The 14,371-nt window shown below is 44.7% G+C and overlaps 1 protein-coding gene across 1 annotated transcript; it reads left to right on the top strand.

Annotated features, from left to right (window-relative positions):
• Positions 1-13,161: 13,161 nt before the first annotated feature.
• On the top strand, positions 13,162-13,698 carry LOC135574927 (zinc finger protein 723-like). Its single transcript, XM_065027048.1, has one exon. The coding sequence runs from the start codon at positions 13,162-13,164 to the stop codon at positions 13,696-13,698; it is 537 nt and encodes a 178-aa protein (XP_064883120.1).
• Positions 13,699-14,371: the final 673 nt, after the last annotated feature.

Below are 14,371 nucleotides of genomic sequence, written 5' to 3' on the forward strand. Positions count from 1 at the left end.
CCAACAGAAAAACTCATCTTTCCTGCTGATGAGTCAACATGGTTAATCGTAGGTATGTTCTGAGGGTGAGGTCTTGACAGGGTCAGGTCTTGACAGGGTCAGGTATTGACAGGGTCACGTCTTGAGAGGGTCAGGTATTGACAGGGTCAGGTCTTGACGGGGTCACGTCTTGAGAGGGTCAGGTCTTGACAGGGTCAGGTCTTACAGGGATCTTGTAAAGGAATAAGAATTCCTTATAACTAAGTCAAAAACCCTCTGAATTTACCAGTTGGCTCACCAATAGCATATTATTTCAGAACCAATATTCTAAAATCAAAGAGGTATTTTTATACAATATGTCCTGATTATTCCATAAATACAATCTGTGCTTCTTAATTAAGGACCATGACAAGAAAACATGCTGATGAAAAACAGAGAGCTTCACTAGAAAACATTCTGATGAAAAACAGAGAGCTTCACTAGAAAACATGCTGATGAAAAACAGAGAGTTTCACTAGAAAACATGCTGATGAAAAACAGAGAGTTTCACTAGAAAACATGCTGATGAAAAACAGAGAGTTTCACTAGAAAACATGCTGATGGAAAGCAGAGAGCTTCACTAGAACTTTGCCATTATTCTAATTGCAGACCAACAGGACGTCAAGGCCACCGAAAGCAGAGAACACAGGAGTACAGTTCCACATAGAAGTGGGTCTTCTTAGGAATTGTTTTATCCAATTGATCTCAAAAGTATTATTTAAGGTAGTAAAGTCCAGAGAATTCAACACACCATTCTCATGTGTTCATTACAACAGCTTTCCTAACGTAACAGGTACGGTTTCTCCACAGAAAGTTGAAAAGCATCTGTTCTATCTCCTTGGTTATTTTACCGTCAAGACATAAAGATAGAGTGGCCGTATGTTAGTCTAGAGATACCTTCAGCCTTGGTTATTAGGACTCTACCTGTAGCCATTGATTTAGCCATAAGGATAGAGTGGCCATATGTTAGTCTAGAGATACCTTCAGCCTTGGTTATTAGGACTCTACCTGTAGCCATTGATTTAGCCATAAGGATAGAGTGGCCATATGTTAGTCTAGAGATACCTTCAGCCTTGGTTATTAGGACTCTACCTGTAGCCATTGATTTAGCCATAAAGATAGAGTGGCCGTATGTTAGTCCAGAGATACCTTCAGCCTTGGTTATTAGGACTCTACCTGTAGCCATTGATTTAGCCATAAGGATAGAGTGGCCGTATGTTAGTCTAGAGATACCTTCAGCCTTGGTTATTAGGACTCTACCTGTAGCCATTGATTTAGCCATAAAGATAGAGTGGCCGTATGTTAGTCTAGAGATACCTTCAGCCTTGGTTATTAGGACTCTACCTGTAGCCATTGATTTAGCCATAAAGATAGAGTGGCCGTATGTTAGTCTAGAGATACCTTCAGCCTTGGTTATTAGGACTCTACCTGTAGCCATTGATTTAGCCATAAAGATAGAGTGGCCGTATGTTAGTCTAGAGATACCTTCAGCCTTGGTTATTAGGACTCTTCCTTTTAAAGAGAAGTCCCTCTGTAGTCATTGATTTAGCCATAAGGATAGAGTGGCCGTATGTTAGTCTAGAGATACCTTCAGCCTTGGTTATTAGGACTCTTCCTTTTAAAGAGAAGTCCCTCTGTAGTCATTGATTTAGCCATAAGGATAGAGTGGCCGTATGTTAGTCTAGAGATACCTTCAGCCTTGGTTATTAGGACTCTACCTGTAGCCATTGATTTAGCCATAAAGATAGAGTGGCCGTATGTTAGTCTAGAGATACCTTCAGCCTTGGTTATTAGGACTCTACCTGTAGCCATTGATTTAGCCATAAAGATAGCGTGGCCGTATGTTAGTCTAGAGATACCTTCAGCCTTGGTTATTAGGACTCTTCCTTTTAAAGAGAAGTCCCTCTGTAGTCATTGATTTAGCCATAAGGATAGAGTGGCCGTATGTTAGTCTAGAGATACCTTCAGCCTTGGTTATTAGGACTCTTCCTGTAGCCATTGATTTAGCCATAAGGATAGAGTGGCCGTATGTTAGTCTAGAGATACCTTCAGCCTTGGTTATTAGGACTCTACCTGTAGCCATTGATTTAGCTTCTTCTGTTAAAAAGAATAAGATGGTTCAAATGTAGTAAAGCCTGTAGACTTCTGATCCTTTAGTGACGGTTATGCCTAAATATGTCATATATTCTTTCACTGGAAAAACATCATATGTCCAATCTTTGAGTTCACATGTATTCATGTTAAGACATAATAAATGACACATCACATTGTTCGAAATGGTAATCTGAAGAAGAAGTGTAGTATCGTCAGCCAGCTGGCTTATAATAATTTCTTTACCATCTATGGAAATACCTTGTACTGGACTAATTAAATCATTTGTAAGAAGTTGGGTGATTAATAAAAACAGATACAGTGAGATAGGACAAGTTGACCTAGTTCCTCTCTTCAACTCAAATCTAGGCGAGGGGCCATGTTTCAGTTTGATAGAGCTGTTACCATTCGTAAAGAGAGTCTTAATAGCCTTACAGAACAAATCCCCAAAGCCAAATGTCTCAAGGGAGTGGAAGAGGAACTGATGCTCTACTGTGTCAAATGCTTTACAAAAATAATACGAAGCTATCCTCTGTTATCAGGTCTGAGTAGTCAATAAAAATAATACGAAGCTATCCTCTGTTATCAGGTCTGAGTAGTCAATAAAAATAATACGAAGCTATCCTCTGTTATCAGGTCTGAGTAGTCAATAAAAATAATACGAAGCTATCCTCTGTTATCAGGTCTGAGTAGTCAATAAAAATAATACGAAGCTATCCTCTGTTATCAGGTCTGAGTAGTCAATAAAAATAATACGAAGCTATCCACTATTATCAGGTCTGAGTAGTCAAGCTTGTCTAATACTAGTCTGTTATTGTTAGAAATATGTCTGTTCCTCATAAAGCCATCATCAATGATTGCATCCAGGACTTCTTTAATTATTTGTGCAAGTAGTAAGGCTAATATCTCGTAGTCATTATTGTGTCTTGAACCTGTTTTGTTACTCCAAGCGAATGATCTGTCGGCCAGAAACCTCTCTCTCCATATATCAGTAAGATCAAACTTTTCCATAAAAAATTATTAAATCCAAATTCTGATTGGTTGGCCTACCTGATTGGTTGGCCTACCTGATTGGTTGGCCTACCTGATTGGTTGGCCTACCTGATTGGTTGGCCTACCTGATTGGTTGGCCTACCTGATTGGTTGGCCTACCTGATTGGTTGGCCTACCTGGGGGCCATCTATCAGATCAATTATCTGTAGTAATGTTAAAGTCCCCTCCTATCAATAATAACGAATTGGGACATTTAGATATCCAATGAAGTATGTTTCTCCACAGATTCAAGCAATTCATCATTCTCATGTTTGGTGTTGTACCCGTAGAAGTTTACAGTAATGAGCGTAATGTCATTGTAACTGATCACAGGATAAATAAAGTGACCAAATGGGTCACAGTCCGAGTGTAGAATATTACCACCAAATGGGTCACAGTCCGAGTGTAGAATATTACCACCAAATGGGTCACAGTCCGAGTGTAGAATATTACCACCAAATGGGTCACAGTCCGAGTGTAGAATATTACCACCAAATGGGTCACAGTCCGAGTGTAGAATATTACCACCAAATGGGTCACAGTCCGAGTGTAGAATATTACCACCAAATGGGTCACAGTCCGAGTGTAGAATATTACCACCAAATGGGTCACAGTCCGAGTGTAAAATATTACCACCAGATGTATTTTCCAGTGTAATGACCCCAGCGGAGCGTTCAGAAGTTGGAATCAGCAGAAATTGAGCGCGACTCCTAAATTATTTGTAAAAAAAAAATCGAAGTTGTTTAGCAAATAAAAATAAGGCCTTGTGCTTCACATTGTTTCGTAACCACCAGAATGTAGCATTTTTAAAATCAGTTTCTAAACCAAGAGGCGCTACAATGCGAGACTTGTGGGAACGCTTGGGAAGTGGACCACATATTATCCATTATATTGATAGGTGAGAGTTAGGACTTTGTGGCTGTGGTAACTAGGGACGACCAGGCACAACTTCGAAATGTTTTTTTTTTCAAAGTTGCCGGGATGTCACGTGTCCTAGTTATATCAGTACCCTCATAGCAACCTAATCATTACGAAACGTCTATTCGATTAATTAAGCCACACGTAGCAAATAATCCATTAGATTTTTTGTTAACCAAATTCGACACTCTCTCATTGATCTCCATAAAAAAAACTCCACTCTTGGTGAGCGGAAACAACGCCACCTACTGGAGAAGACAGATTTTGGTTCCAGCTTCGCCTCTTCCTCTCAGAGAAGACCAAGCAGGACGTTCTTCTTCTTCGGTGGAGTTCAACGGCGGTTGGCATCCAATATGTTGCATTACCGCCACCAACTGAACTATACTATAAACACATTCAACTTTGTGACGGAAAAAGGGGAAACGGGAAAAATACAATATATATTTAAATGTTTTAATTAACCCTTATTTTACCAGGTAAATTGACTGAGAACACATTCTCATTTACAGCAATGACCTGGGGAATAGTTACAGGCGAGAGGAGGGGGGATGAATGAGCCAATTGTAAACTGGGGATTATTAGGTGGCCGTGGTGGTACCAACTAGCCCTCATTAAAACCCACCACCTTATTCCACTACTTTAACCCCATCTAATCCTACCCCAGGCCAATGACCTGAGAGGACAGACCTTGTTCCACTAGAGGACGGACTTCATTCCACAAGAGGACCAACCTTATTCCACAAGAGAGGACAGACCTTATTCCACTAGAGAGGACAGACCTTATTCCACAAATGGACAAACCTTATTCCACTAGAGAGGTCAGACCTTATTCCACTAGAGAGGACAGACCTTATTCCACTAGAGAGGACAGACCTTATTCCACTAGAGAGGACAGACCTTATTCCACTAGAGGACATACCTTATTCCACTAGAGAGGACAGACCTTAGTCCACTAGAGAGGACAGACCTTATTCCACTAGAGAAGACGGACCTTATTCCACTAGAGAGGACAAACCTTATTCCACTAGAGAGGTCAGACCTTATTCCACTAGAGAGGACAGACCTTATTCCACTAGAGAGGACGGACCTTATTCCACTAGAGAGGACAGACCTTATTCCACTAGAGAGGACAGACCTTATTCCACTAGAGAGGACAGACCTTATTCCACTAGAGGACAGACCTTATTCCACTAGAGGACAGATCTTATTCCACTAGAGGACAGACCTTATTCCACTAGAGAGGACGGACCTTATTCCACTAGAGGACGGACCTTATTCCACTAGAGGACGGACCTTATTCCACTAGAGGACGGACCTTATTCCACTAGAGAGGACAGACCTTATTCCACTAGAGAGGATGGACCTTATTCCACTACTTTAACCCTATCTGATCCTACTTCAGGCCAACGACCTGAGAGGACAGGACACCACCACTCAGCACACCCTGTAACTCTTCTGAAGTCAAATCTCCTGCCCCCAAGTAATTCTCTGCAGCTGCCACCCCATCATCTATTGTCTGTGGCTTACGTTCCAGCTGTACAGCTGATAACCGTTGCTATGGACGCTGAGAAGCCAACCTTACTGAAACATATATCACTCATTGGCCGATCCCTCTGTTCTGGCACAGATCTACTATTCACAGCGATCCTCTCGGAAACCCACAGCCTTGATCCGCCCTCCTATACTATACTTCACTGCCTCAACATACCACATCTCCTGCACTACTCTGACCCTGGTCACCTCAACGTACCACATCTCCTGCACTACTCTGACCCTGGTCACCTCAACCTGCCTCAACATACCACATCTCCTGCACTACTCTGACCCTGGCCACCTCAACATATCACATCTCCTGCACTACTCTGACCCTGGCCACCTCAACCTGCCTCAACATACCACATCTCCTCCACTACTCTGACCCTGGTCACCTCAACATACCACATCTCCTGCACTACTCTGACCCTGGTCACCTCAACATACCACATCTCCTGCACTAGTCTGACCCTGGCCACCTCAACCTGCCTCAACATACCACATCTCCTGCACTACTCTGACCCTGGTCACCTCAACCTGCCTCAACATACCACATCTCCTGCACTACTCTGACCCTGGCCACCTCAACATACCACATCTCCTGCACTACTCTGACCCTGGCCACCTCAACCTGCCTCAACATACCACATCTCCTGCACTACTCTGACCCTGGTCACCTCAACATACCACATCTCCTGCACTACTCTGACCCTGGCCACCTCAACATACCACATCTCCTGCACTACTCTGACCCTGGCCACCTCAACCTGCCTCAACATACCACATCTCCTGCACTACTCTGACCCTGGTCACCTCATCATACCACATCTCCTGCACTACTCTGACCCTGGCCACCTCAGCATACCACATCTCCTGCACTACTCTGACCCTGGCCACCTCAGCATACCACATCTCCTGCACTACTCTGACCCTGGTCACCTCATCATACCACATCTCCTGCACTACTCTGACCCTGGTCACCTCAACATACCACATCTCCTGCACTACTCTGACCCTGGCCACCTCAACCTGCCTCTCTCACCTTTAATCACTCCACTTGTATTGTGCGACAGCTAATAACAGTCAATTGTACTAAAATGTTACTGTTACAATAATTATTGAATCTATTTTAATTACGTATTATATAATAATATCAGCCATTGCTTAGAAATTAAGATTACTCTCTCTATTTTACATAGTTTTCCGATGAGTGCTTTTATTTTGAACCCCAAAACCGGAAGTGACGTTGACTCTACGTCCTGTTTTCTAAACGCATAGAATACACTGCTAGTTTTATAAGCTTAATTGAGCTATTCACTACGAAGTTTATAAGATTAATTTAGCTATTCACTACGAAGTTTATAAGATTAATTTAGCTATTGTAAGGAATTGCTATTTCGTATGCAGGTGACTAAACTTTTATCAACACTATTCACTACGAAGTTTTATAAGATTAATTTAGCTATTCACTACGAAGTTTATAAGATTAATTTAGCTATTCACTACGAAGTTTATAAGATTAATTTAGCTATTCACTACGAAGTTTATAAGATTAATTGAGCTATTCACTACGAAGTTTATAAGATTACTTGAGCTATTCACTACGAAGTTTATAAGATTAATTGAGCTATTCACTACGAAGTTTATAAGATTAATTTAGCTATTCACTACGAAGTTTATAAGATTAATTTAGCTATTCACTACGAAGTTTTATAAGCTTAATTTAGCTATTCACTACGAAGTTTAAAATGTCTAGAATAGAACTATTACGGTCGTTTTTCAACCAGAGATGAACAGCTGCTGCCGAAGAGATATTCCGGGTCGTGGAGAAAACGATAGCAGAGTATCAGGACGAGATGTCCCGCTCGGAAGAGAGGAACAGCCGTCTACAGAAGCTGCTCGATATCACTATTAAAACCAGAAATAAAGTTGTATAGAGCAGGTTTGTGAATGATTTACTAGGTATGTTTACATTGTTAGTAGGTAGATGTTAGTTAGCTTCTAGACGCCGTCGCCACCTCAGTGGACCAGGGCCCTTATCCACAAAGCATCTCAGAGTAGGAGTATCTGATCTGGGATCCGTGTTTCCCTTTAGATTATATCGACAGATCCCAGATCAGCAGTGCTGCTATGTGATACTTTGTGTTGATGTGCCCAGAGTTAATGTAGTGTTTCCCCGTTCATAGACGCTAATTAACTTCAGATCCCAGATCAGCAGTGCTGCTATGTGATACTTTGTGTTGATGTGCTCAGAGTTAATGTAGTGTTTCCCCGTTCATAGACGCTAATTAACTTCAGATCCCAGATCAGCAGTGCTGCTCTTATTGATGAATGTTTCATCTTCCGGGCGAGTTTTGTTGTTCGGTCTGAACGAGAACAAACATAGCTTGGGATACGGTTTTGGAAACAAGGACCTTATCTTTCATATCAGCAATAAATACTTTTGCAAACAGTTAAATAGAGTACCACCGTGTGAGTCATAATACCCATAAAACCTAGCAGTCAAAAAAAAAGGAAATGGTTCCAATTGTTTTTCCACAATGTTTCCCATAGTGTATTTTTTAGAAACATTTAAATGAAGGGCTGTGTTTCGTGTAGACCTACCCTGGGCTAATATTTAGATAATTGTGTACATCTCTCTAGGACAATGTGACTTGCCTGTATCTACCCCCACCAAATGAAACGCTAATTAGTTGCTAATGTGGCTATCATTAAGCACAAATGCCATGACGATCTGGATGAGACTGCCTCATCGAGGGCAAAGGTAAGAATTTCTGGATTAACTTTCTAATGGTGGCTAAATGTATTAGTGAATAAATTAAATTACATTTCTTTCAAGTGACAATTCTGTGAATTGTCTTGTGCAAGTTTTAAATGGACACAATACCTAAAGATGACCTGCAGGGATTTGTAGTCTTCAATGGATGTCTACGTTGATGCTAATTAGCGTTTTAGAATGTGAGAGTAAATAGAGATGAACAAGTTGATAAAAGTCACCTTGTCCGAGAGCGATTTAGCTATTAAAAGGTAAGGGTAAGGACACACGAAACACAGCCCTCATTTGAACTGTTTCTAAAATGATTGGAACCATTTCCCTGTTTTAACCGCTAGGTTTTATGGGTATTATGACACCTCCACTGTGGAGCTCTATTACTACACACCTTTATAAGGTAAGTGTTCCCACACAGCCACGTGTCCGTGTTATAACGGTGTTTACATAAACCAGAGGAGACCACCGGTGCTAATTGTCTATCTAGCTCAGAAGGACTGTGTGTAACGGAACGCAGACAGAAACATGTCATTGAGAACTACTGCCACTAATAAAGCTGTTAAAACAGTGGACAGTAAGTGTATATTCTGGATTTTGACGTGATGTGAAAGGGCTCTGTATTTAGAACCATATCGTTGGAGCGTTTGTCTGTTTTGTCTGCCAGAGCCTGTCTACTTCTGACAATAACCAGGTCCCTGGCCCTTAAGGAGTACTGGTAGGCTGACCTACACTCCTTTTAGAGTACATGGTTGGCCTAGTGCACTGCTTCCCTAACTGTTTATAGTCCTGTACCCCGTCAAACAGTCAACCTCCAGCTGTACCCCCTCTAGCACCAGGGTCAGCTGTACCCCCTCTAGCACCAGGGTCAGCTGTACCCCCTCTAGCACCAGGGTCAGCTGTACCCCCTCTAGCACCAGGGTCATCTGTACCCCCTCTAGCACCAGGGTCAGCTGTACCCACTCTAGCACCAGGGTCAGCTGTACCCCCTCTAGCACCAGGGTCAGCTGTACCCCCTCTAGCACCAGGGTCAGCTGTACCCCCTCTAGCACCAGGGTCAGCTGTACCCCCTCTAGCACCAGGGTCAGCTGTACCCCCTCTAGCACCCGGTTCAGCTGTACCCCCTCTAGCACCAGGGTCAGCTGTACCCCCTCTAGCACCAGGGTCAGCTGTACCCCCTCTAGCACCAGGTTCAGCTGTACCCCCTCTAGCACCAGGGTCAGCTGTACCCCCTCTAGCACCAGAGTCAGCTGTACCCCTCTAGCACCAGGGTCAGCTGTACCCCTCTAGCACCAGGGTCAGCTCTCCCCTCTAGCACCAGGGTCAGCTGTACCCCTCTAGCACCAGGGTCAGCTGTACCCCCTCTAGCACCAGGGTCAGCTGTACCCCCTCTAGCACCAGGGTCAGCTGTACCCCTCTAGCACCAGGGTCAGCTGTACCCCTCTAGCACCAGGGTCAGCTGTACCCCTCTAGCACCAGGGTCAGCTGTACCCCCTCTAGCACCAGGGTCAGCTGTACCCCCTCTAGCACCAGGGTCAGCTGTACCCCCTCTAGAACCAGGGTCAGCTGTACCCCTCTAGCACCAGGGTCACTGTACCCCTCTAGCACCAGGGTCAGCTGTACCCCTCTAGCACCAGGGTCAGCTGTACCCCCCTCTAGCACCAGGGTCAGCTGTACCCCCTCTAGCACCAGGGTCAGCTGTACCCCTCTAGCACCAGGGTCAGCTGTACCCCCTCTAGCACCAGGGTCAACTGTACCCCTCTGCACCAGGGGTCATGTACCCCTCTAGCACCAGGGTCAGCCATCATTGTAAGCCTGCCACACACACTATACAATACATTTATTAAATGTTCTCACAACCCAGCTCTGTATTTAGTTTTCATGCTAGTGAGGGCCGAGAATCCACTCTCACATAGGTACGTGGTTGCAAAGGGCTTCAGTGTCTTAACAGCAGGATTTGCCAAGGCAGGAAACTGAGCGCAGCCCTATTCAGAAATCTGGCAGTGGCTTCTGTTAAATCCAATTTTCACAGAACCGCTTGTTGCAATTTCGATGAGGCTCTCTTCTTCAGTGGACTGGAGGCAGGGCATGAAAGGGATAACGAATCCAGTTTCTGTTTCGGGAAAATAGCAGCGTAACTCCGATGCTTCGCAATATCACATTTGACATTGTCCGTTAAGCTCGAGTTAATTTACACACCAAATCCTACAGTGACGGAAAGACCTGTGTGTTGTTAATGCAGACAGAGAAGAGCTCCAACTTCTTAATCAGAGCCTCAGTTTTGTCCCGCACATTGAATATAGTTGTGGAGAGTCCCTGTAATCCTAGATTCAGATCATTCAGGTGAGAACAAACATCACCCAGAGAGGCCAGTCGTGTGATGTTCTAGAACAGTGATAACTAGAATGTGTTCTAGAACAGTGATAACTAGAATGTGTTGTACATCAGTGATGGTGGTGTTCTAGAACAGTGATAACTAGAATGTGTTCTAGAACAGTGATAACTAGAATGTGTTGTACATCAGTGATGGTGGTGTTCTAGAACAGTGATAACTAGAATGTGGCCAGTCGTGTGAGAAACTCGTCATCATGCAAGCGGTCAGACAAGAAAATTATGGTCAGAAAACTTTAAGCTCGTCTCTCAATTTAAAAACAAAACGTGCCAATACTTTCCCCCTTGATAACCAGCTCTCTTCTGTATGTTGTAAAACGGTTACATGGTCGCTCCCATATCATTGCATAATGCAGAAACTATACGAGAGTTCAGGGTCTTGCTTTAACAAAGTTAACCATTTTCACTGTGGTGTCCAAAACGTCTTTCAAGCTGTCAGACATTCCCTTGGCAGCAAGAGCCTCTCAGTGGATGCTGCAGTGTACCCAAGAGCCTCTAGGTGGATGCTGCAGTGTACCCAAGAGCCTCTAGGTGGATGCTGCAGTGTACCCAAGAGCCTCTCAGTGGATGCTGCTGTGTGCCCAAGAGCCTCTCTGTGGATACTGCAGTCTACCCAAGAGCCTCTAGGGGGGATGCTGCAGTCTACCCAAGAGCCTCTCGGTGGATGCTGCAGTGTACCCAAGAGCCTCTCGGTGGATGCTGCAGTTTACCCAAGAGCCTCTAGGTGGATGCTGCAGTTTACCCAAGAGCCTCTAGGTGGATGATGCAGTGGACCCAAGAGCCTCTGGGTGGATGCTGCAGTCTACCCAAGAGCCTCTCGGTGGATGCTGCAGTGTACCCAAGAGCCTCTCGGGGGATGCTGCAGTCTACCCAAGAGCCTCTCGGTGGATGCTGCAGTGGACCCAAGAGCCTCTCGGTGGTTGCTGCAGTGGACCCAAGAGCCTCTCGGTGGATGCTGCAGTGGACCCAAGAGCCTCTAGGTGGATGCTAAAGTGACCCAGGTGGCGTCGGAGCAACTGCTTGCAGGCGCGTTACCACTCCACTATGTCTCCCTGTCATGGCTTTTGCTCCATCAGTACAGACACCAGCATGAGCAGCAGCTACGTTTGGCTTCACACAGACCGTTAGTGGAATTACCGCGAGAGAGGAATGGATAATGTGATTGGATGTTAATTATTTGACTAGGCTACCTGGTTAATGTGATTGGATGTTAATTATTTGACTAGGCTACCTGGTTAATGTGATTGGATGTTAATTATTTGACTAGGCTACCTGGTTAATGTGATTGGATGTTAGTTATTTGACTGGGCTACCTGGTTAATGTGATTGGATGTTCATTATTTGACTGGGCTACCTGGTTAATGTGATTGGATGTTCATTATTTGACTGGGCTACCTGGTTAATGTGATTGGATGTTAATTATTTGACTAGGCTACCTGGTTAATGTGATTGGATGTTAATTATTTGACTAGGCTACCTGGTTAATGTGATTGGATGTTAATTATTTGACTAGGCTACCTGGTTAATGTGATTGGATGTTAATTATTTGACTAGGCTACCTGGTTAATGTGATTGGATGTTAATTATTTGACTAGGCTACCTGGTTAATGTGATTGGATGTTAATTATTTGACTGGGCTTCCTGTATTTGACATTGTGTTGTTATTTAGCTATTTTTGTCAGTGAAACGAGGCTACTCAGGCGACAGAAAAACCCAAATGTAGAGCCCCGTTGGAAAATATAAAAGGACTGTTTGAAAATGGGGAATCACATTTTTGTTTGCCGTATCTCCGTTTGGGAATACCTGCCCCAGTGTATGTTCTGATCTCTGTCTCGTGTGCTTCCTTCCTTCCTTCCTTCCAGACACCCAGCTGCAGCAGCTCCCAGCCTGTGGAGAACAGGTTCCCTCTGAGCAGGAGGAGTGGATCCACAGTCTGGGCCAGGAGGATCCACAGTCTGGGGCAGGAGGTACCACAGTCTGGGCCAGGAGGATCCACAGCCCGTACACATTAAAGAGGAACAGCAGGAACTCTGGACCAGTCTGGGGGAAGGTCAGGAGTCTGACACCACAGAGTTCATATTCACTTCCGCTTGTGTGCAAAGTGACTGTAATCAGGACCCACCTCAGCCCTCACATCTCTACCAGACCCAGAGTACCAGCACCTCATACGAACAGTTGAAAAGAGGAACTAGAGAGGACCGTCAACTATTAGAGACACCCAGTGCTTCTCAGCCCGTCTCTGCAGTGAAGTCGATCCATCCTAGTTCTCCTCTAAGAGTCGCTGTGGGGTGTGGGGGAAACAGGTTGAGTTAGAGGCTCTAAAAGATCACGTTCAAGCTCACATCGATGCTCAGTTTACTTGTCAGTTCTGCAGTAAATGTTTCACTAAGATTAATGCTCTGAGGTTACACATGAGGAGCCACACGGGGGAGAAACCCTACCGGTGTTCTGTCTGCGGGTTCGCAGGAGCAACCAATCTAACCAATCACATGAGGATCCACACAGGGGAGAAACCCTACCGCTGTACTGAGTGCGGAAGGTGTTTCTCTGTCCTGGGTCATCTCCAGACACACATGAGGAGCCACACGGGGGAGAAACCCTACCGGTGTTCTGTCTGCGGGTTCGCAGGAGCAACCAATCTAACCAATCACATGAGGATCCACACAGGGTATAAACCCCACCGGTGTACTGAGTGTGGAAGGTGTTTCTCTGTCCTGGGTCATCTCCAGACACACATGAGGAGCCACACGGGGGAGAAACCCTACCGGTGTTCTGTCTGTGGTAAAGGGTTTAGTGTGAGCTGCAACCTGACGCAGCACATGATGATACACACAGGGGAGAGACCTTACCACTGTCCCGACTGTCAGAAAGGATTCATCACCATGGTCCGGCTGAGGAGACATCAGATCGCCGTTCACACGCAGGGAGAAATGTTCTTCTGTAAATGAGCAACAGCTGTAAAAGCATGCAGGCCTTGAAACGCACAGTAGAGTACACAGAGAGAGAGACAGTAGAGTACACAGAGAGAGAGACAGTAGAGTACACAGAGAGAGAGACAGTAGAGTACACAGAGAGAGACAGTAGAGTACACAGAGAGAGACAGTAGAGTACACAGAGAGAGACAGTAGAGTACACAGAGAGAGACAGTAGAGTACACAGAGAGAGAGACAGTAGAGTACACAGAGAGAGAGACAGTAGAGTACACAGAGAGAGACAGTAGAGTACACAGAGAGAGACAGTAGAGTACACAGAGAGACAGTAGAGTACACAGAGAGAGACAGTAGAGTACACACAGAGAGACAGTAGAGTACACAGAGAGAGAGACAGTAGAGTACACAGAGAGAGAGACAGTAGAGTACACAGAGAGAGAGACAGTAGAGTACACAGAGAGAGAGACAGTAGAGTACACAGAGAGAGAGACAGTAGAGTACACAGAGAGAGAGACAGTAGAGTACACAGAGAGAGAGACAGTAGAGTACACAGAGAGAGACAGTAGAGTACACAGAGAGAGAGACAGTAGAGTACACAGAGAGAGACAGTAGAGTACACAGAGAGAGAGACACAGTAGAGTACACAGAGAGAGACAGCGATGACATGAGCCCTGACACAGAGACACAGAGA

This window comes from Oncorhynchus nerka, linkage group LG14 (assembly GCF_034236695.1).
Source record: "Oncorhynchus nerka isolate Pitt River linkage group LG14, Oner_Uvic_2.0, whole genome shotgun sequence".
Lineage (NCBI taxonomy): Eukaryota > Metazoa > Chordata > Actinopteri > Salmoniformes > Salmonidae > Oncorhynchus > Oncorhynchus nerka.